Consider the following 24792-nt stretch of genomic DNA (forward strand, 5'->3'; position numbering starts at 1 on the left):
ACTCTGAAATCCTCTACACACCATGTTATTTCATGTTCAATTCACTTTGTGATTAAAAACCAACTGATAAAGCATCTGAGCCCCAGAAAGTCCATTTATTATTGAATCATTAGAATTGTGTTTGGCATCTTTTAAATGGCAGCAGAAGGAAGTTTTGCTGTTTGAACCCTGATCCGATTTGAAACACGAACATGTTGGATTCTCAAATTGTCCGTGTTGTGTCTTCTTCACCTCCACTCATGTTTCATCCACAGAACAATAATCTTAATAAGATAAATCACTGTTTCACTATCATACTGTGATACTGTGACAATAAAACAATTATATCTCTGGGATGATTGTGCAGAAAGCACATTATATGGTGATTTGGGTCAATACTCAACTCTGATTGGCTGCCTGACAATGCACATCTCATAATATTTAGTTCACACGACACGACTTAAGCCAGTTAATGGAGCCATGAGCGTAACGCAGTAATTATACGCCACAAAGCCGGAGTGAAAGCAAACAAGAGAAAGCAACAAAACACAAACCCAAAGTAAACAATGACACTGAACCCCCTTTTCCGCCAAACCGGTTCCCAGCCGCTGCCCGATATATATATGTGTATATATATATATATATATATATATATATATACACAGTCATGGAAAAAATGACTAGACCACCCTTGTTTTTTTTCAATTTCTTGTTCATTTTAATTCCTGGTACAACTTAAGGTAGGATACTTGATAATGATTTTGGTTATTATCAAGAAAACCATGGAAACTGTTTAGATATCAACAAGACCAACTAAAACGTGTATTATTCATTTATGTGATTTGTTCAACTGCAACGTGATTGAAACGGGCGAGCTAACGTTAGCGGGTGATCGCTAGCGGGCTAGCGTTAGCTTACAACAAAGTCCAACATGAACATGAAACTGCTTTGGTGGAAAAGGGGTTTTAAAGTAACGTCACTTAACTTCAGCGTGTCTCGTTGTTACATCCCTTCTGTATTTACGGTCTTTTAGAACGCTAACCAAGAAGTCTTCAGCCCTCTCCTTAGAGAAGTGCTTTAGCAGTCTAAACAGAACAGAATGCCCAGCTTGTGAAAAACTTTACATTGTGATAAATTAAAAAAAAACACATGAAAACACAAAGAAATGGTCTCTTCATTTTGCTTTTTTGGAAAGTGACCACGGTGTGAGCAAGTTCATATGGAAGAGGATCAAAAAGTCATGAGGAGAATAAAGTGACTTTCTGTGTTGCTCAACATGTTCACAGGTTCAATCAGTCATTAGAGGGACTTTGTTTCTATAAACAGTTTCTGCAGCTACAACCTGATTCTCATCATGTCAGAAAATGAGCAATAACCTCAATATTTAAGGTGCAGCAGAACTAAAATCACAGACAAATTAATGAGATATTGTTGGTAGAAGCTGCTAAAATTATTGTTTTATAATAATCTGCTTTGATGTTATTCATGTGAATATTTTAGACAAATATTGAGGAGAATCAGGTTTAGCTCGCAATCGATTTCACCAACTCAAAAAGTGACATTATTCTCCTCATTTCCACGTTTTTCTGGAAGTGCTGAATTCCTGATCCTCTTCTGAAGCTGAATGCTGTTTGAAGTGTCCTTCAGCAGGAATTAATGGAAGATGGCGAGGCGTCTCAGTGGGTGTGAACCCTGACGTAATGACCCGGCTGACTGAAGTTTGGGTTAATGAACAACTAAAATGAAGAAGATATTCCTTCATTTAGGTGTTTATAATGTTTAGATCCCAGAGGTCATCATTTCCTGTCAGGGTTCACAGACTGGTGGGACGATGTCACGGCTCAAGACGGCTCAAGACGGCTCAGTGATGTTTACTTTGGTCACAATAATCCTGGTGGACTGATGGATCTATTGTTCTTTGATCGGCTTTATTTAACAGTGTACGGATGTGCAGGTGAACAGACTCTGGATTAAAAAGTAGTTACTCCCTGAGACTGAAGCAGAGGATCACAGAGCCGACAGGAAGGACTGCACGATCGCAGAGACGCAGATGAGGATCATGAGGGGCGTGGCCTGCAGGAGAAGGGCGGAGCTCTTCAGCTTCACCTGCACAGGCATGTGGTCACTTAACTCCTGCGCCTGAAGGACAGAAGACACAGAGTCAGACAGCGAGGACATTAGAGGTGTGAATCATCAGATACGGTTTCATCCTGATACTTGAGTCACGATATGATCTATGCTGGGGCAAGAGTAGGCAGAACCCCCTTAAATAAATGTCTTGCCCCCCCCAAATCAAAATTTTAGAAGTTGAGAAAGCACATTTTAATATACTCACAAAATTAATATACATTACATTTTGACAAAATTATCTGCAGTAGCGGAAAACTCAGCCGAAAAAGGGACACACGATACACAATTCTTGGTTAAAATCTGGATGAAGGATGTTTTATTTTATTTTTATTTTTATTTTTAAGTCCACCCCCCCCCCCCCCCCCCCATTGTGTGATATGGTGAGTATTGATACAATATATTGAGATTTAACAGATTAACTGCATTTTATGTCCACAAAATTAAATCCAATCAAGAACTGTTTTGTCCAATCAGAGAAAATTCTCAGTTTATTCATCTCACTTCAGTCTTTTTATTTGTCCACAATGAGAGTCAAACCCACAGACTGACCAACAAAGTATTCAGTCAAACTGAACTGAACTGATATCAAACATGTATGCATGTCGTCAACTTTAAGCTTCAATGTTCTGAATTTTTTTGAATGCAACATCAAAAAATAGCCTTAACTTTGCAGCGTCATTTCGACAACTTGATATCACGACACAATATCCTGATGCACACGGTGCCTATAGATACCTAAGATCTTCTAGTTTCACATCATACCAGTATCTCCAGTATATTCCTAAACTGAGCCCGCTACAGCCTCCGAAAAAAACTTCTGCCTGCCGGTGCTAAAAATCGATACTTGGCGGCTATGAATCGATAGAATATTGCCACGAGAAATATCGTCATACTATGCTGTATTGATTGTTTCCCACCTCTTGAGACATCTCTTCCTCTGTGCTTTTTAAAGTTCAACAAACATTTGGAGGAGGAGTGAATTTTTACAGAGACATTTATTAGATGAAAATAGAATGCAACAACTACACTCATCAATGATGATTGTTATGAGAAAACGTTATTGTGTTGTTATTATTTTTGGGTGGACAGTGGGGTTTCAGGACTGCTTGGAGACAGAAGACTGATCGCTGTTGTCTCCTTTTCAACTGAACTACGACAAAGAAAAATGGGCCGGCCGAGCGGACGGACAGAGTTCAGCCGAGTCCCTGAGCAGAGAAAACTGGCCTTGGAGACCCAGGACGGTGGCCTGGATCACTGTCTTTCAGAGACTGTAGCGGTCTCAGACTAGAAGATCTGAGGAATCCACTGGGACCAAACGCGTCATGATATCTTGTCAGGAAGGAGGTGAATTATCGTTACAGAGTTCAGCTAAATTTTAGTGTGGGGAAAAAACTGTTGTGTCCATTTTCAAAAGTGTTCCTGACCTCTGACCTCAAGATATCTGACTGAAAATGTGTTCTATGTCCCCACGAGTCTCCTCTTGACTGACATGCCCACTTTATGCTGATCCTGCAATAAATGTGTTGTTGTGTCCTCTTGTGTGTGAATCTTTGTGCATCCTGGGGTCCCTAAACAATCTGAGCTGCATAAATCAGGTCTGAGTGTATAAAATGAGCTGCTGTGACCTCTAGGATAATCACAGCCTCATGAAACTTTACAGCCCCAATCTAGAGACCTACAGCATTCAGAGGATGGAGGGCTGAGACACTAGATTCACAATAAGCAGCAACACAACACAAGTGCTGCCATACAATCACACAAAATACACAAATTTACTTAATATCAAAAGTTTCTGAAACCAGATCACAATATGGATTATTCTCTGCTGTTCTAAAGGTCTTGGAGTCTGAAAGTGGGACTCTGGAGGAGTTTTCACTATTTTTATTAATTCTCAAATGGTATCAACCTAAAAATGACTGCAATAACTTATGAGACATACTGAGCATGAGAATGGACCTCATATACTCATATCATATGTATACATACATATATAACACATATATAATCTTGAGATTTGTATTGCCGGAGGTGAAAGGGGTGAAATAAAACTGCATGTGCCACAGCTTGGCCCTGCCCATTTGAAATGGTTGAGGACCTACTGATCTATGATTTATAGCAACAAGAAAAGAAAAGAAACACAGACAGACAGACTGACCTTGGTCCTGGAGAGTTTGAAGTCTTTGATATAGTTGAAGACTCCAGCAGAGTACGGAGTGATGGTCTTCAGGAAACGTTCACCATGCACCACGATTCTGACACACACACACACACACACACACGTAAGATAAATGTTACACACACACACATATATATATACAATTGAAACCAGAAGTTTACATACACTATATAAAAACTGTCTGACATGAAATCAGACAATCACTTTTCCTGTTTTAGGTCCGTTAGGATTACCAAAATTATTTCTATTTGCTAAATGCCAGAATAATGAGAGAAGGATTTTTTTTAGACAATTTTTTATTACTTTCTTCAAAGTCAGAAGTTTACATATACTAACATTATTATGCCTTGAAACAATTTGGGAAAGCCCAGATGATGCTGCCATGTCTTTGGAAGCTTCTGATAGGTTTATTGACAACATTAGAGTTAATTTGAGACACACCTGTGGATGTATTTTAAGGCACACCTGAAACACACTGCTTCTTTGTGTAACATCATGGGAAAGTCAAAAGAAATCAACCAAGATATCAGGGAGATAATTTTGGACTTGCACAAGTCTGGTTCATCCTTGGGTGCAATTTCCAGATGCCTGAAGGTGCCACATTCATCTGTTCAAATAATTATACCCAAGTATAAACACCATGGGAATGTCTAGCCATCATAGCGCTCAGGAAGGAGACGGACTCTGTGTTCCAGAGATGAACGTGCTTTGGTCCAAAATGTGCATATCAACCCAAGAACAAAAGCAAAAGATAGATAACAGTTTTGTCAGACCAAAGGACATGTCTCCAAAAATTAAGGTATTTGTCCCTGTGTGCATTTGCAAACTGTTATCTGGCTGTTTTATGTTTCTTTTGGAGTAATGGCTTCTTCCTGGCAGAGTGGCCTTTCAGTCCATGTCGGTACAGTACTCGTTTCACTGTGGATAATGACCTACAGTCTATGATAATGACACACTCTTACCAGCTTCAGCCAGCATCTTCACAAGGTCTTTTACTTTTGTTCTTGGGTTGCTATGCACATTTTGGACCAAAGCACGTTCATCTCTGGGACACAGAGTCCGTCTCCTTCCTGAGCGCTATGTTGTCAATAAACCTATTAGAAGCTTCCAAAGACATGGCAGCATCATCTGGGCTTTCCCAAATTGTTTCAAGGCATAATAATGTTTGTGTATGTAAACTTCTGACTTTGAAGAAAGTAACAAAAAAAATTGTTTAAAAAAATCCTTCTCTCATTATTCTGGCATTTAACAAATAGAAATAATTTTGGTAATCCTAACAGACCTAAAACAGGAAAAGTGATTGTCTGATTTCATGTCAGACAGTAAGAAAAAAAGCATATGTGTCTTTTTATATAGTGTATGTTGTTTGATCCCAGAGATTGCCCTTGTGAAGGGACTTCTGGACCAGCTTCCTACCAAGAGGTCAGATTCCTTTTTCCTGAGAATATTATCTCAGCAGGTATTTTGGGAACCTATAATTTAAGCTGGTGGTGAGGAGACACGCCTAGCTTCTGACTGCCTTGGTCCGGACACCTATCCTGCTTCCTCCAGAGAGGCACCTGTTGAGTAACCCTGGAATACAGATACCACACTGGCCACGCCCGGTTAATGGCAGCTCTCCTCTCTTTGATCTGTGCACTTGGAATTTGCTAGGTTAATTTTAGTGGCTGTGAAAATAAGCCTCAAGGATAGTTAAAATTTATTTGGCTAGGGTAACCAATAAAAACTTAGTTATTACACACCACCTTTTAATACCAAAAGATTAAAAATAAAAAATAAAATCTAAGGTCCACTACTTCACTTTAAATGCAATTGAAAATTTATTGATAGTATAGCAAGGTGCAAGCTTACAGCAAAAATTGATTTCAAAGTGATTACTTAAAATATTCAAAAATCTCAATAATAAAATGATTATAATCTACTGAATGTCTTACCATGATATCCTAACTGCCTGTGTTGAATGAAGCTGTAGCTGGGTATTAAACTTGAAGGTTTTGGAGAAGTAGACGTGAGAGTTGTCTGGCCAAGAAACTCTTCTGCAATGCCAGGCTGCAGGCCTCAGCTGTGACTCTCCCCTCTGGTCAGAGTTGGAGCGATCCTGGACTGGTCCCTGGGTCCTGGCTTCAGTGTGGACTTGGAAAGAAGACTTCTTTAATCGATCATCGACTGGCGTTGGAATGGTCACCCTCCTTCTCACTCGTCTCTCGTCTTCACCGGTCAGATTGGAATCTTCTTTCTTGATGTGGATGTCCTCACTCTGTCTTCTTCTTGATTGTAGAACTGGAGTCTTTTTCCCCCGATGTGGTCGATCAGGTGTCGTCCTCAGCTCTTGAGAGTCAGTTGAAGAGTCTTGCAGCTCCCCGAGAAGGATGACCAAGATTATTTCTTGTGTTACAGCTTTTATCCTCTGCGGCTCCTTCTTTCAGAGCATTTCCTCCTTGCCACTCCTCACCAGTCCTCTCATTGGTTACATCTCTCTTCTGGTTTCCACTGTTGCCATGGCACGATCTCTCGGACCGTCCCTCTCCCCTCTTCTTCACCTGTCTCCTTCGGCCCAACACGTTCCGCACGTACATCATGTCTCGGCTCGATCCTTCCTCTTTTGAGTTCCCCTTTGTCTACTGGCTTCGCCCTGTCTCAATCACCTTATTACAAAATGTCCTACGATCAATCCGGTTACCACACATACTGATACAAACTGACCTTATTGCATTCATTACACAGTTTTTCCATCAAATCACATCAACATTGTAACTCATCATTTTACATACAATCATCATCAACTTTTCATTAGCATCTTTTTCACAATAATCATACTAGATCAACATCAATCATTACAGTGTCATTCGTGCCTCACATTATTTATTAGGTAAGCGCCCAACTGTCACCAACTGTTGTTACCCTGCTGGAAAGTCCCTGATTTCCAGTCTCATACCACTTAGCTGTGTGTGTGGCCAGTAGAGATCTCAACTCACTTGACAATGTAAACTTCTGGTTTCAACTGTACACACATACATACATACATACATATACAGAGGGGAACATTCAGGGCCTTCTACTCCTTCAGAGAAGGCCTTAAAAATTCTAAACCAAAAAATATGAGTATTAAATAATTTATATATATATATATATATATATTTTAAACTATCTCATTTAATTTAATACAATACATTTAATACATTCATCTCTCATCTATGTTCTAAAGTTAAGTTTACTGTCAAGTTCGCATCAGCAATGAAAGGGTTACTGTCCTGAAACATGTTATCCAATCAGAATCGTCCGTCTCGGTTAGCTAGCTCATTAATTGGTTAGGACTTCACAAGTCTCGGAGAAGGCCAAGCTATGTGTTTTGGTTTGGAGAGTGATGGGACAATTGACCAATCACGGTTTGATTTTAAGTGGGCGAGACAAAAAAAAAAGATCGTAGGCCTTCATGAAGTCCTAACAGCGTCAGAGTGGTGAGAGCGGTAGAGAGACAGTGAAATGGCGGAAAACGAGATCGACATAGTGGCTAGCTTGATAGCATCGCCTTTTTCAAGGCGGCCTTTTACAGAAAAACTGCAAATTATAAAAAATGGAAGACCAACTCCAGAACTGGAATTAATAGAAAAAGTAAAGAAAGTAGAAAGGCATTTCAAGACTGAAAATTTTCAGCGATATCCATGGATGACGGGCTGTAAGGAAACAAACAGGCTGCACTGCTGGAATTGTTTGCTTTTTACAACTGACAAGTCATCCACTTGGGTCAGCGGTGGATTTGTCAGCCTTACAAATCTGACAAAGTCAGCCCATCGGCATCAAGATTCTGCGGCACACCTGCAAGCGACGGTCAGTTTGAAAACTTTTGGGGACACAAGAGTTGATCTTCAGCTAGATGAGCAGCGCCGTAATCATACAACGGCCCACAACAACAAGGTCAGGCAGAAAAGAGAGATCCTGAAACGTCTCATCAATGTGGTCACATTTCTTGGAAAGCAAGAGCTGGCATTTCGAGGACATGATGAAAGTTAAGATTCCACAAACAAGGGGAACTACTTGGAGTTGCTGGACTTTTTGGGTTTTGGGAGTATGACAGCCCTCTGCGCTGTCACCTGGAGTCGGCCACTGTTTTCATCGGCACCTCCAGCAAAATTCAGAATGACTTGATCCAGTCAGTGGCGGATGTAATGACCGCGGCAATGAGGGAGGAGGTGAGGAACACGCCTTTTGTCTCCGTTATGGTAGACGAGACAACTGACGTAAGTAACACCGCTCAGATGTCATATGTCCTACGTTACACCACAGACGACGGTGTGAAGGAGCGCTTTTTCCAGTTTGGTGATGTAAGTGGTGACAAGTGCGCAGAAGCCATAGCTGGACAAGTTTTGGAGTTTCTGGAGGACTGTGCTTGCACCAATAAGGTAGTTGCCCAGTGTTACGACGGAGCTGCAGTCATGGCCTCTAGACTGAATGGGGTCCAAGCTAAAATAAAGGAAAAAATACCACAAGCTCTCTTCGTTCACTGTTATGCACACTCTCTGAACCTCGTCATGTCTCAAAGTGCTGCTAAAATCAGAGAGTGCAAAATTTTTTTCTCACACCTCAGTGGCCTCACAGCCTTTTTCTCAAAGTCAGCCAAACGCACGAAACTCCTGGATGAAATATGCCAGCGGAGACTGCTCAGAGTGACTCCAACACGGTGCAACTTTTCATCACGTTTGGTTTGCACTGTGTATGAGCGGAGAGAAGAACTCTTGGAGCTCTTTGAATTCATTGTGGACAACCACAATGATTTTGATGATGATGCTGTGCACAGCGCTGATGGATACATCGCACTACTGACGGGCTTCGAGTTCTGCTTTCTCCTCGCCACATTCAACTCAGTGTTTGCCTACTCCGACGTGCTCATTGGGATCTTGCAGAATAAGGAGTGTGACATGCAGTTCTGTTTTTTCCAGCATTGATGACTTTTGCACCACCACAGACAGAGAAAAGGCCAAATTTGACTCCATCTATGAGGACACGGTGCGCGAAGTCGGGGCTCCCAGCGGGCGCAGGGCACGGAGAGTTGGAGATGTGCGCACAGCGTACCAGCAGCTGCACAGTGAAATCCTGGACAACATTCTCACTCAGCTGAGGAACAGGTTCAAGGATCATGAAAAACTGATGTTCCTTGCCCTTCTGGACCCCAAGAAGTTTGCCTCATACAGAGAAAACTTCCCCAGCTCTGAGTTTCAGAGCCTTGCTGAAAACTACGGGCTGCACTTTGACCTCCCCAGGCTCAATACTGAACTGACAGTCATGTACAACATGGCAAACTTTGAGGGAAGGAGCCCATCAGACCTGCTGCACTTTCTGACACTGAAAGAGCTGACTGAGAGCATGCAGCAGCTGTATCACCTCACCTGCCTGGTGCTGACCATCCCTGTGTCCACTTCCTCCGTGGAGCGGTCTTTCTCGGCTCTGAAGCGCATCAAGACCCATGCCAGAAACAGCACTGGACATGATCGCCTGAGAGCTTTGGCACTGATGTCCATAGAGAAAGGGCTTCTTTTGGAGCTCAAGTCAAAGGACAAACTTCACGACGCTGCCATCGCCAACTTCACAAAGAAGTGATTAATTCGAGCCAAGTGGAAATTCACTAATTTGTATTTATTGCGGAGGTTGTCTGTAACATTTCCAGCGCAAATTGCCTTTAATTCAATATGTAAATTTATCAGAAGTGTGGGTGGATTTTTTTTTAGAGGATTTTTATTCCCCCCATTTTATTCACTGTAGAGAATTAAGGAGGTGTAGCACAGTCTATATGAAAGTTGTGACTTTTATTTTTTATTTGTCATGCGTAATTGCGCATGGAGAGGCATTTGCACTTCATTGCAACTTTAAAAAAAGTCTCTATTTGACCAGCTTTGTGTAACTTTTGATGTATTGTGCATTTGAAATTGTATTGTAGTTTGAGTCTGCTCATGAATTTATTTGTCAATGTTTGTATGGTTCATTGTGCGCTGTGATTTCATAGCGCTGTCCATGGTAATAAAATGAGCCTTAGTGTCAGCAGTGTCACGGTTAACATTCTGGGTGACCTCGTTTTATATCTCCAGATTTTGGCATTAGAGTATGCTTATTTAATGTAGCCTAAATGGTCTCCAGTTTTATGAAGTTAATGTTTCTTGTTGCAGAGTTGTTTTTGATGTTATGGTCTATTTTTCCATCATCATTTTACATCCTTGTCATCGTTAATTAAATGATTGCAGTTGTTAAACGCTTTCAATTTATCGTACTGTGTCTTTTATTCCGCGATTATTTATTTTTTCAGCAGTGAGGCACGTGTGTGCCAGACGCACAGAGGCATGCGTAAAACAGCAATTTTGAATACTTCATGCTGTTTAGTTAAAATTCCATGTTTGTAAGTCTTTTTCCCCACATGATTATATTTTCTAAAGTTGCAACAAGCGGGTCGGAGTGTGTGATTAATAAGCACCATGGTCTGCTTCCCGTTCACGCATCGCCTCCTTCAGATGCCGAGACGTTGTGTTTATTAGTTTTAAAACATGAAATATGCAAAAACAGGAGCCGGTCGGACTACTGAAGGCCCAGCTGTAGTGCTCACGGTTCGCCACTGTACATACATATATATATATATATATATATATATATATATATATATATATATATATATATATATTTATATACATACATACATACATATATATACATACATACATATATACATACATACATACATATATATATATACACACATATATATACATACATATATACATACATATATAATTACACATATATATATATACATACATATACATACATATATATATACATACATACATACATACACATACATACATACATTAGTGCTGTCAACAATAATCGATTCGACAATGCATCGCAATGTGGGGCATGCACAATTCAGCATCGACGCAGCAAAGTGCCATAATCGATTATGTTTATTTCCTGTCCTCCAGTGGAAAGTTGTGGGGGACAGGGTGGGAATTTCACACTCTGGCCTTGATGCCCTGTGAAAAAATGTTCAATTTACGGCCAAGGTGGCCTTTGCGCCCCTGTCAAAGTTCCAGTAAACACATTGCTAACCCCCCTGTCCTTCAAGACCTGTGCATCAACACATGGCTCATTTGAATATTCAAATGAGCCATGTGTTGATGCACAGCACAGGTAAGCTAGCGGACAACCTGTTTTGATATGTTGTGACTGAAGTATGTGGTAGTATTTGACAGAACTTAACATTTACGTTTTTATAGAAAGTACTATTGATAGGTAATTACCATTGTATTTGTCTATTTAAAGTAGACTCGTTAACATATCATTTTTGCCTCATGAAAACTAGCTATAGCTAGCTAGGTGGGATAGCGCTACCTCAGGAACAAGGGCTCGACATTAAGCTAATGTAAATTTCACCTCAGCAGGTTCCTTTTTTATGGCAGGAGGAGGCATTTCTCTTTCCTTACTTTTAGATGAACTCAGGCAGGAGATTCATTTTGCCATCTTTTCAAAATATAGCCAATAAATATCGTAGAATCGAATTGAATCGAATCGTTACCTGGTGAATCGTAATCGAATCGAATTATGAGGGCAGTGCCAATGCACACCCCTAATATACATATACACATACATACATACATACATACATACATATATACACACATACATACATACATACATACATATATACAGTACATACATATACAGGTGCTGGTCATATAATTAGAATATCATGAAAAAGTTGATTTATTTCAGTAATTCCATTCAAAAAGTGAAACTTGTATACTGTATACATTCATTCCACACAGACTGGTGTATTTCAAGTGTTTATTTCTTTTAATTTTAATTTTTATAACTGAAACTAATGAAAATCCCAAATTCAGTATCTCAGAAAATTAGAATATTACTTTAGACCAATACAAAAAAAGGATTTTTAGAAATGTTGGCCAACTGAAAAGTATGAACATGAAAAGTATGAGTATGTACAGCACTCAGTACTTAGTTGGGTCTCCTTTTGCCTGAATTACTGCAGCAATGCGGCGTGGCATGGAGTGGATCGGTCTGTGGCACTGCTCAGGTGTTATGAGAGCCCAGGTTGCTCTGGTAGTGGCCTTCAGCTCTTCTGCATTGTTGGGTCTGGAGTATCGCATCTTCCTCTTCACAATACCTCATAGATTCTCTATGGGGTTAAGGTCAGGTGAGTTAACTGGCCAATTAAGAATAGGGATACAATGGTCCTTAAACCAGGTACTGGTAGCTTTGGCACTGTGTGCAGGTGCCAAGTCCTGTTGGAAAATGAAATTTGCATCTCCATAAAGTTGGTCAGCAGCAGGAAGCATGAAGTGCTCTAAAACTTCCTGGTAGACGGCTGCGTTGACCTTGGACCTCAGAAAACACAGTGGACCAACACCAGCAGATGACATGGCCCCAAACCACCACTGACTGTGGAAACTTTACACTGGACCTCAAGCAACGTGGATTCTGTGCCTCTCCTCTCTTCCTCCAGACTCTGGGACCTTGATTTCCAAAGGAAATGCAAAATTTACTTTCATCAGAGAACATAACTTTGGACCTTTCAGCACCAGTCCTTTTTGTCTTTAGCCCAGACGAGACGCTTCTGATGCTGTCTCTTGTTCAAGAGTGTCTTGACACACGGGATGCGTCAGCTGAAACCCATGTCTTCATACGTCTGTGCGTGGTGGCTCTTGAAGCACTGACTCCAGCTGCAGTCCACTCTTTGTGAATCTCCCCCACATTTTTTCAATCAATCCTCTCCAGGGTGCGGTTATCCCTATTGCTGGTACACTTTTTTCTACAACATCTTTTCCTTCCCTTTTCCTCTCTATTAATGTGCTTGGACACAGAGCTCTGTGAACAGCCAGCCTCTTTAGCAATCACCTTTTGTGTCTTGCCCTCCTGGTGCAAGGTGTCAATGGTCGTCTTTTGGACAAGTGTCCAGTCAGCAGTCTTCCCCATGATTGTGTAGCCTACAGAACTAGACTGAGAGACCATTTAAAGGCCTTTGCAGGTGTTTGAGTTAATTTTCTGATTAGAGTGTGGCACCAGGGGTCTTCAATATTGAACCTTTTCACAATATTCTAATTTTCTGAGATACTGAATTTGGGATTTTCTTTAGTTGTCAGTTATAAAAATCAAAATTAAAAGAAATAAACACTTGAAATATATCAGTCTGTGTGGAATGAATGTATACATTATACAAGTTTCACTTTTTGAATGAAATTACTGAAATAAATCAACTTTTTCATGATATTCTAATTATATGACCAGCACCTGTGTGTGTGTGTATATATATATATATATATATATATATATATATATATATATAAAAATCGGAAATCAATATAGAAATCAGATTTTTGGGTCAGGTGAATAAATAATGATCAGGTCATAGAGGTGAGGCTGTGATGAAACAAATGATACCAACATGATATGTGAAAAATTATTCAGTTTATAAACAAACAAAACAGACCAAAACTACAAAGGGTGAAATATTTCTCTCTCTCACACACACACACACATACACACCCCTACCTGTCATAAGGACAGCTGGTCTCCTCACTGACGGTCGTGTCCACTTTGTCTCCTATCAGCCAGGAAAAACTGGAGTTGGTGAATATTCGGATGCTTTTCTTGTTGGCTCTGTTCAGGTGGGCACAGCCGGCGTGGAAGTCTCCCAGAAACATCACATGCTGCATGCGCACACACACACACACACACATATTTTTCATTGCTCAAAGAGAATGCATGGAATAATGAAACTTTCCTGACACCTACTGTTAAGATAGAGAAATGTCTCTGTACTTTTTTCACATTAACAGTTGGTCGTGTGTTGAATATCACACAGACGCTGATGTTTAGATATCTGTAAGTAAATACTGTCACTGAGGCGAGAGGTAAATATTAGTTAGTTACTTTTCATCAAAAACATGATTACATGTTTTTATAAATTAAAGTATCCAAAGTAGTTTAAATGAGCTCTGCCTTGAGAAAGTTAAAATGCTGCTTACATTAATGCATCAATAATAATAATCCGATAATATATTTGGAATATACAAAACAATCTGCATAAAGAGCACTTTTACTTTTGATAATTTTAGAACATTTTGATGATGATACTTTTGTTCCTTTACTGCAGTAAAGTAATCTGATTGCTGATGTTTGTTATCTGATGAGTCTCGTAACTGCTTTTCTTATATAATTATATTGTGAGTTCTTTCTGTTTGCTGATTGTGTTTTTGTTCTTTGGTCTCTCTTTGAAAACAAAAGGTCAATAAAATAAATAAATAAATTACATCAGACTATTGGATACATTTTTACGGGGTCGAACTCTTCTAATGGCTTTCATTTCATATTTTTCTTTAAACGTGCCCAGCATTACAGTTCTACTTCTTATCAATCCCACTCCCTCACCGGGTTCTTCCATTTCTTGCTGACTTCCTCGAAGACGTCGTAGAGCCAGTCGATCTCCTTCACGACCTGACTGGGCTCAGTGTGCAGAGCCACCAGAACGAACTTCTTGATAGCTGCGGGACAGAAAGAAGGAGGAGAGATCCATGGGAGGAAAGGGTCAAAGTCAATCAAGTTCAGAATCAGCTGATGTGTTTCCTCCAATAAATACTATTCTAACAGAGATAAAAACAGAATTATTACCACACCAAATGTATTAGTGACATTTGAAATGGTTTTGGAATTAAACATTTTCCCAGTAGTGTCGCATGATTGGAAAATATTGTTAGAATTTGTATTTTTAATTTTTTTTCCAGTTGATAGAAGAGTCAGTGACCCTCCTCAAATAAAAACAGCCATCCATCCTCTGAATGCTCTAGGTCTCTAGTTTGTGGTTGTAAAGTTTCATGAGGCTGTGATTATTCTAGAGGTCACAGCAGCTCATTTTATACACTGAGCTCAAGTTTCACTCACTAACATCGTCACACATGAAGAACATTGGGCTCACTGAATCCACAAGAGTCTCAGCTTTCCAGTCAGACCCGATTTATGCAGCTCACAGACTGTTTAGTCTTGACCCCAGGATGAAGGAATATTCACATTCAGGAGGACACAATAACACATTTACTGCAGGAGCAAAACTGACTGTTATCAGCATAAAGTGGGCATGTCAGTACAGAGATTTGTGGGTTATCAGCATAAAGTGGGCATGTCTGTAAAGAGATTTGTGGGTTATCAGCATAAAGTGGGCATGTCAGTAAAGACTCGTGGGTTATCAACATAAAGTGGGCATGTCAGTAAAGAGATTTGTGGGTTATCAGCATAAAGTGGGCATGTCTGTAAAGAGATTTGTGGGTTATCAGCATAAAGTGGGCATGTCTGTAAAGAGGAGACTCGTGGGTTTGTTCTCATGTATAAAACACACCCTTGGTACACAACAATGTGTATAAAGCATTGGAGACATTATAAAGTCGTCCTCTCACACATCTGTCTGGAAACATCAAACTTTGGTGGCAGCTGATAATAAACTCTTAAATACAGTAGCTTATATTATACATGTGGCTGCAGGATGAAGGAACAGTCTATATTTCACCTCCTTTTTCTGTAAGTAAGTCCAAGCTATGGTCAGAAAGAGAAATTGTTTGTGTGTTTTGTGTCCACTGACCAGTCTTTTCGCTCTGGAACTGAACGGCGAAAGGCTCTCTGACGAAGGTTTGTTTCTTCTGGTACTGATGCTGCCCCACCACCTTCACTGTCTCCTTCCTGTTCGGAGAGCAGAGCAACAACGAGAAGTCATGTTTATTCAGCTGCTGAATCCAAAGGGGACTAAAGAGATAAAAGACTCTTTTCTTTTTCTCAGACTCAGGATGACATGTGTATCTCTTCATTCAACATTCTAATAGTAATAAAGTGATGATCCAGATGTGTTTGACAGGTGCATCACGGAGGCTCACCTGTAGATGAAAACGTAGTGCTGCATGTTGTTGGGAGAGTTGCCCAGACTCTTACTGCTCACCTCCTGGTAGGTGTAGTCGTCATACCTCAACACAAAACAAACACAAGCTGTCCATTAGTGAACTGAAGCGGAACGACATCAGCAGACTCACATCAGACTCACATTCCCACACAGATCTATCCTGAAGTCTTCAGACCACCAGTGGCGGAATCCTTTATGATTTTTTGATTTTTAAGAGTGAAATAATGTGATCCCACACGATAAACAAAAATGAATCAAAAAAGAATACAACTGAATGTATTTTCCCTCCAGAAACAGGTATCGTTGTGTATGTGTGGACGCTGCAGTCCGGTGTGTAAAACATTAAAACGTTTAAACCACTCAATGTTTTAAGAGATTCTTGTTTTTAAATTTACAACACATGAATGTGTTCACACAAGCTGGCGAGTCGGGGCTGAAAAGTGACAAAAGCTGCAGTTCAATCCCCATAGAACCCTATGTTAAAACGCCCAACTTTGCAGCAGAAATCAACATGTTTACAGCTCGGCACAACCTTCATGACAACTGTGAGGGAGGTCAAATTGTATATTTATATAACGCCTTTGTTTAAATTATATTTATGCTTTAATCAGCTGAGTTAAAGAACATCAGATGAGCAGTTATCAGCCCATTACTGTGGCCGAGTCGAGTCCTGCTCCACCTGCTGGTCGTTATCATCCCCTGCAATTGGCCGATATATTAATATATATATTATTGTGTTGTCATTTAGTAATGTATGTTCTATATATATTATATATATCATGAACAACGCCCAGGTGGAAGAGATGATATGGAGAGAAAGCAAATGGAAACTAAGAGAAACATATAAAAGAAATAGATCAGAATGCTTGTCTCCTGGGCGGACTGTCCCTGCTCAAAACTAAAGTCAAACATGTTATTTGAAGTAACGTCATTAACATCCATGCATCACAGTCTTTTGTGAGCAAAGTAACCAACACTTCTGGTGCTCATGTCATCTTCGTAACACCTTATTATGACATATATTATATTTACTGTTTAAACTGTCAACCCCTAACCAGGAGGAAGCTAAGGCTGTTGATATGGAGACGATCTGGACAGAAAACGCGTGTTTTTACTTTTTATTCCGCGTTTAGACAAGCGTCTTTAGGGGGAAATCTGTTGCATAAGGTGACGCAGAAGTCTCTGAAATTTGATGTCGTATGCAGCAGGTTGCTCGGTGGTACTGAGGCACTGCCACACACACCACCAAGAGCTTCTCTTCTCTCCTCCTTCTACTCCTGGTAGCGCAAAATAGCCTACAGTCGAAAACCATAACATAGCGAAACAAAGTAAAACAGATAGTTTCTTCTATTATCTGATGAAATGACTCCTGATAGTTCTCAGAGCTGCTTGATGTCTGACTGATGGAAACAGTCCAACATGTTTGTTATTGTTTGTCTGGACGGCACATGGATGTTAGGTAAACACGCTGAGAGCCAGCTGAGCTGATCAGAGACGCTTTAGTGTCCTTAAGATGGAAACACAATGGAGCGTTTTTAACATTTCCACAATGGAGGGGTGGGTTCATTTTTTACATCACTGTCTAAACGAAAGACATATCTGATAAAATATGTTGTCGTTTTCACCTAAGAGCGTTGTTGTGGAGGCCCTTAGAGAGGTTGTTCTGTAGAAGAGTAGCAGAGAAACTTCAGCATTTTAACTAAACTGCTTTGTTTTCAGTGAGGCTGAGTTGAAAACAACCTTCAGTTAAGTAGAGCAGATCTGTACTCAGCTGTTCTGATGGCTGATAACCGTTTAAAGGACCAATTTAATCATCTGAACATTAGAAACGGGTGAATTTATGCATGGTACAGATAGTGGCAGCTTTGAGTGACAGGTGGCTCTCCTCGGCTCATCCGCCACTAACGAGCTTCACTTCAGGGAGCTGAGGGTGAAGGAGACCACGTCAAGTCTGATCCAGTCTGTCTCAGAACTCCTCCTCTCACTTTTATCATCTTAGGACTTAAAAAAATTTCCAATTGTTAATATTCTGAGTGATATTGCAGTTGTGATTATACACAAGTTGGAGGTAATGATTATTTTTTGTATAATTTTTCTCATATTTTATCATTTAAAATGATCCTGTTGTGAATTTTTGCACGGATTTCTAACAAACAAAGATTTAACTTAATTCTTAAATCTGCAGCCGGAACATCTCCATATAGTCCAGATTGTGATTAGTAGTCCATACTGTTTAACAGAGAGGCATTTTACTGATGTGAATGGACACCTTTACTGCTGATACTTCAAGTTTATTTACCTGACGATACCTATGTACTTTTACTAAAGAACATTTTAAATGCAGAATGGAGGATTTTCACATTGTTGTATTGTAACATTGTCTCTCCCAACTGGTCACACACGGATGCTGGCAGTGAGGCGCCACGTTTAAATGCACACGTCCCCCGTTAGTTTGGACGTGCAGGAGACACTGCAGAACATGTTCTGAATTACAAGAAAATACTTGATTATGGTTAAAAAAGATTGTGGATTTGGTTTTATAACATTTTTGACATAGGTTTGTGACAAAAACAGTTTCAGGTTATGCGTTTGTTCAACTTGTCCTTCGATCTCGACCTGCAGGGACTTTTTGCACGTCCAAAAATGATCCTACTGGGACACTGTGCGGTAAAAAGAGACGCCAAGGGTTCCTGAATAAGCATCCATGTGTGATGAGTTTGAAGTGACGGCGAGTTGTAAGTGCGGGTTACTTCTTCCACCACTGGGTCAGCCCTCAGTCAGCTCCAGTATTAGACAAGACGTTTACAACAGATCCTCACATGCACAACAACACAAACAGACATGTAGAATCATGCTTCTTGCTTTTTCAGCCCATGTGGATGAGTGCTTTATACCCTCAGAATGGTCCCCGTGCATTTGTTAGAAGATAAAAGACCATTAACAGAACAAACTGGTTAAAATCTCTATGAGCAGACTTGAACCCAACACCAGAGATTGTAGATAAATTATTCAGAGACAAAATAGACATCAGCAGAAAGAAAGCAGCTGTCCTCTGAGCAAAGCAAAGCCTTGTTCCAGTGACATCATTCGGGTTAAACTGGGCCAAAGAATAACATTAATTACACAATTAATAAATGTTTTGACTCAGATTTTCTGTGGAAAAAATGTTTATTTGGATAGCCAAATATAACTCTAGTAGAATATTCCTTACTCCAGTAAAAGTACATAAGAGTCGTCCTGAGAGTTAAAAGATTCAAAAACTCTACCGTAAAGATGCTCCTCCATGACGCCAGCTCTGCTGTTTCACACTAAACCAAACAACGGAGCCCCAGCGGGATACCTTAGCGCGCTCTGCTGCTGAACGCCAGAACAACTCTTTGCGCCGCAATATGACCGCTTTGATCCGTCTGATCTGGTGTAAAAGGGGGCACAACTCTGATTCCAAAACATTTTGGGCATAAAAACATAAAATAAACCCCAAGGAAAAAAATACTAAGGTTTTAAATTGAACATATGTCACAACAGATTGTTTTAGACCTCTTTCTCCACAAATGTAGTACATTTCTTCACACTTCTAAAACACATGCATTCAGTAATAACCTTTCTGATCCATCTCAGTCCTGGTTTGCATCTCACTGGGATGTTAAGAGGTTTGAAAACTGGTTTTAGTGCTCTTCTAATTTGTTACTTGATGACTTGAAGTGAGTATCTGACTTTCCTGGACTTGATGTCCCACAGGGCTCCGTTTTTGATCTCCTACTTTTCTCTGTACATGCAGCATCAAGTTCGATGTTTCGCTGACGAAACTCAAATGTTTGTTTCTGTTGCAGCAGCTGAAGCTCCCAGCTGTGGAATCAGGGCTGACACCAAACTCTCACTGGTCGAACCAGCACTGGCTTTGCTTTCATTGGTCCGTGTGTCCGCCAGAGCTTTACCAGAGAAATGAAAATGTGGTTACAAGGTGGAATAACCCGGATGAAGGGAAGGCTGACGGAGCCGCCACGCTTTGAGTCCAGCAGGATTCATTGATCCTCCGTTGTTGTTGCTGTTCAGCTGCTTGTTACAGTCGGTCTCCAGCGTCCGGTCCTCTCTATCTCAACACAAACTGAGACGACTTCTCACCTAATTTATTAGCTCAGAATAAATTCTGGTGGCAACATTCTGGTCTCAGTCTCTAGTTTCAAGTCTTCTTCAAGACAGTCTGATGTTAGTGTTTTAATAATGGTCCCATTCAGAAGGAAACAGATGATGAAGCAGGGTGTGGTTTGATTGACAGGTGGCTGTCATCAGGATAGAAGCAGAACAATAGGTATCCATGGCAACGTGGACATCTTAACACAACTTTGACCCTTTAACTGTGTTTTCACTTCATCAGAGTTAATTTCAACATTTTGTTGATTTAAAAATGTCTTGTTCAGCGTTCAGCTGGACTCAAAGACTCCAAGGAGTTGCTGCTCAATTTCTCTGCTCAGTAACCAACATTTAGTTTCAGCCTTAACAGTTTATGTTTAGACACACCCATCCTCACTGCTCCACAGTCCAGATCTGGTCTCTGCTGGTTTCAACAGACAAAGATGGAGACAGACGTAACACCGAAATCGATGCTTCAAACATTCACAAACCAACGGGGGATGTCACCCCCATTATAACTATGTCCATTATTTAAAGACAGTCTGTGGATTTAGCCACAATTGTTGTAGTTTTTTGACTCGCAGTGACCAGAAATAAACACTAAAGTGCAGGACAGACGCTCAGAGTCTGACTCTACCAGGCAGAGTCCTCTCAGTGCTCTGTGGCCCCGACCAGTAAAAGAGACGGAAGAATTCAAAGGTCAAAATGTTTGTTGAGCGTGAAGAAATAAAAGTTATGACTTTCCTTGAGATCTTTGACTGTATCACTCTTCTGATAATTCTTGAAAAGTCCAATAAATAAACTGAATTGTTAAACATTTTACATTATGGCTCAATCATGCCACGATTAGATTCCCCAATTTAACCCTTTGATTTAATCAGGTGTAACTTTATTTTGGTGAGTCAGCTGACCTTCAACACATGCAGGTTCAACAGATAATCATTCACTTTATAGAGTTAATAATAACTGGAGTCTTTGTGCTGAGGCTGTGTTCACGGGAGATCAGGCAGACGAGAGCAGGACGAGAATAAAAAGACCAAAATCAGAATATTTTAACAGAATTTACAACCAGATGTCTGTTAGCTTTCTGGCACAAGAGAAAACATTTATTAATCTATTATTTTCCAAATAATTACATAAAGTAATAGACCAAAAAAGGTATAAATAAAAAGATAATTATAGCACCATAATGTCATGCCGTCCTGCTTTCCTGCCGGATTGTTTCCCGACAGGAAGTTTAAACCGCCTGATTCATGTGAAGCTAAAAACAAAACCACCACTGAAATATTTAACCAAGAATCTCAGTTCATTTGTTCTAATTTTACCTCTTTGAAATTTTAAGTTGAAATTTCTGAATTTTATATTTTATTTAAAATATCTTTTTAAATAACAAATTGAGATCTGATAATAAAAAATTCAGATTGTTCAAATACAGATCCAAATTTTCAACAAAAAATATTCCAAGTTGATTTTTTCCATCTGATATTGTGACCAATGAAAAAAAAAAACCTTTAAATTGTGCTTTTGGAATTCCACATTTTAATTTCAAGAAAAAAAAAATTTAGAACAAATTAAGTGAATGCATGGGTTTCAAAGTAAAATATCTCAGTGGTTGTTAAAATTCAAATGGTTAACCATGGATATTTTACTCTGATGGTTATCAGACATGGCTCAGACCAGCTGTGTTTCTGACTGATGAAGCTGATGATTTTGACTGACGTGTTTGACGGTCAGCTGATCTGCTGCAGAGTTACCGTGACGGCGACCCTCCAAAATAAAGCGCCACCTTTTATTAAATGCATCACGGGATTAGTAGAGAGGATAAACTGAGGTGATTAATAATGATTAGATGACGTTCCACATGCTCATAAAATCCACTGTACCTGTCATCAGTCGGCCTGTTGGAGGCAGACAGCAGACAGTGTATTAACATACAGGAGCTGTTAGTTTCTGTTCATTCACTGTGAAGCTACAGTTCAGTCTGGCACCATGTCAACAGTCAGACACATTCTGCTGCATGCAAAAACCCCTGAAACAGCTTTTATTGTTGAGGAGCATTTTATTATATTTTATTTGTGCTTTCATCTGTTCTCTGATCGCTGCTTTACTTCAGTTTAAAAACAGTCACATTCAGATGATTAAATATAAGATTTAAAAACGGTAAACCCTGAAAGAAAGTGCAGTCGTTTTCATCGTATTTATATTGTGCGTTTGGATAAATGATATATAATTTGATACTAATGTCTGTAACAAACTACATCATAAATCACAGGATGAACTTTGCTGTAAGAAATGTATAAAATATCTAGAGACTAGATTCTAGATGTGTTCAGAGAAAAAGACAACTTTTATTATTTTAATAGTTCTTTAAGGAAAGCTCTGTATCAATGAAGTTAAATATTATTTTATTGTCATTTTGTGCCTTTCAATATATAAACTCTGTGCTGTAGAATGATCCATCAATTAACCTTTTACATTCTAACAGCAGGGACATTTATCTGGCACTTCTAGTGTAATTGTCATGTTTCTTGTTACTTAGATGCAGAATAACACAGTTAGAATGACAGAAATCATAAAAAGTTGAATTTCTTTGATAAATTATTTTTTTTAAATTGAAATAAAATGTAGTTTATATATAAACACTTTTCCAATGACCACAAGTGTCAGAAAAGTTTTCTCCACATGCTGAAGTATTGTCATGTTTCCAGCCTCTCCTGTCCTCTCCTCTCTGCTCTGTGTAAACAGCCTCTCCTGTCCTCTCCTCTCTGCTCTGTGTAAACAGCCTCTCCTGTCCTCTCCTCTCTGCTCTGTGTAAACAGATTTTCAGTGAATATTTGTCACGTGACCGTTGGTCTCAGCAGAATCAATCATGTCTTCTCAGTGTCTCTGAGAAGCAGAATTTAATGTTTTTAACAGGATCTGGTTTGTGCAAACGCTTCATTTTAAATGACACACGTAGAATAAAAAGATTCTGACACAAATATCATCATTTAACACAAGTTTTGGTCACTTTTTAGAATGGAAACTGTTTCTAACCTTTGATTGTTTCATATTTCAGTTTCTTTCTGTGTATTTTTGACTATTCTTGGAGGAAAAGTTACCTCAGAGGGTGACTTAGGGTTACAATGAGGTGAGGCTCAGCAGTCAGTCAGTGTGATGTTTGTACCTGTACCTGTTGAGAGACGCCAGCAGAGTTCTGATGGCGCCAGAGTCCATCACTTCCTGCAGGAGAGTGATGTCACAGCGAGCCACAATCTGCACACAGACACACGGACAATTGAAATACACACTATACTTCATCATATCACAGTGAATGTTTAATGTGCATGGACATGCAGAAGTTTTAATACAAATTATTTGAACTCAGGACCGAACTTTTACAGTCATAAAGTCATGTAATGTTCCAGGACAGAACAGGTTTCAGCTTTCCAGAGAGGCAGAAGAAAATGATAAACAAGATAAAGTCAGTCTGTAGAGCAGCACAGCTCTACTGTACCAGACTCCATTCAGAAAATCATCATTGTTTTAACAGCAGTGTATTTCAGCACCTTTAGACCCGTTTATTCACATTAAATCACACATAAATCACTTTATTTTGGCTTCAATCTCCTTTAATATGTCTATCTCCATAACGAATACACAGAGAGGAACACGAGTCAAAGCTGCATTTTTTCCCTCTCAGAAACTTCTCAAACCCATTTTTTCTCCTACTCGACCCAACTGACATTTAGATAAAGATAAATGTGATATAATACACATAAAGACAAATCAGTGTGTGTGTGCATGTGTGTGTGTGTGTGTATGTGTTTGTGTTTGTGAGTCTGTGTGTGTATGAGGGACATTGTATGCCAGTAAATTACACTAAAACGTGTGTACAGCGCCTATGCAACGACATCAAACTGCTAACGTGTGCGTGTAAATTCCATTCACTTTCAATGGACAGACGAGCGTCACGGAGACGTCGCATGTTTTTAACCAACAGAGTGAGGACATTTTGGTGAAGTGAGGACATTTTGGCCGGTCCTCACTTCTATAAAGGGTTGTTTGAGAGTTCAGACTTTGTTTTAGGGTTAATGTTACAATTAGGTTAATGTTAGAGTTAGGGTTGGGCGTTTAGTTGTCATGGTGAACGTTAGGGTAAGGGTTAGGCTAAGGGTTAGGGAATTCACTATTCTAATGAGGGTCCTCAAAAAGATAGAAGTACAAGGATGTGTGTGTAAATAGTAAATGGACCTGCACTTATATAGCGCTTTTCTAGCTACTTTGCGACCACTCAAAGCGCTTTACACTACAGACTGCGCTCATTCACCCGTTCACACACATTCATACTGGTGGCAGAGGCTACCCTAAACGGTGCCACCTGCCACCATTGGGAATTCATTCACACACCGATGAACGCAGCATCAGGAGGCCTTTGGGGTTCAGTATCTTG

The 24792-nt window shown here is 39.8% G+C and overlaps 1 protein-coding gene across 1 annotated transcript in view; it reads right to left on the reverse strand.

Moving 5' to 3' along the window:
- Nucleotides 1-1789: 1789 nt before the first annotated feature.
- The window catches only part of LOC131971229 (deoxyribonuclease gamma-like), a 29052-nt gene continuing 6049 nt past the window's right edge, over nt 1790-24792 (reverse strand). Inside the window, exons 4-11 of the mRNA XM_059332558.1 lie at nt 23527-23615; nt 22244-22258; nt 16207-16293; nt 15918-16015; nt 14717-14829; nt 13838-13995; nt 4265-4361; nt 1790-2118 (exon numbers count right to left, since the gene is read on the reverse strand). Of these exons, the coding sequence (XP_059188541.1) occupies nt 1987-2118; nt 4265-4361; nt 13838-13995; nt 14717-14829; nt 15918-16015; nt 16207-16293; nt 22244-22258; nt 23527-23576 (750 nt within the window). The 5' untranslated portion in view covers nt 23577-23615 and the 3' untranslated portion in view covers nt 1790-1986. The remainder of the gene's footprint in view (nt 2119-4264; nt 4362-13837; nt 13996-14716; nt 14830-15917; nt 16016-16206; nt 16294-22243; nt 22259-23526; nt 23616-24792) is intronic.

The sequence above is a fragment of the Centropristis striata genome, chromosome 5, assembly GCF_030273125.1.
Source record: "Centropristis striata isolate RG_2023a ecotype Rhode Island chromosome 5, C.striata_1.0, whole genome shotgun sequence".
NCBI lineage: Eukaryota > Metazoa > Chordata > Actinopteri > Perciformes > Serranidae > Centropristis > Centropristis striata.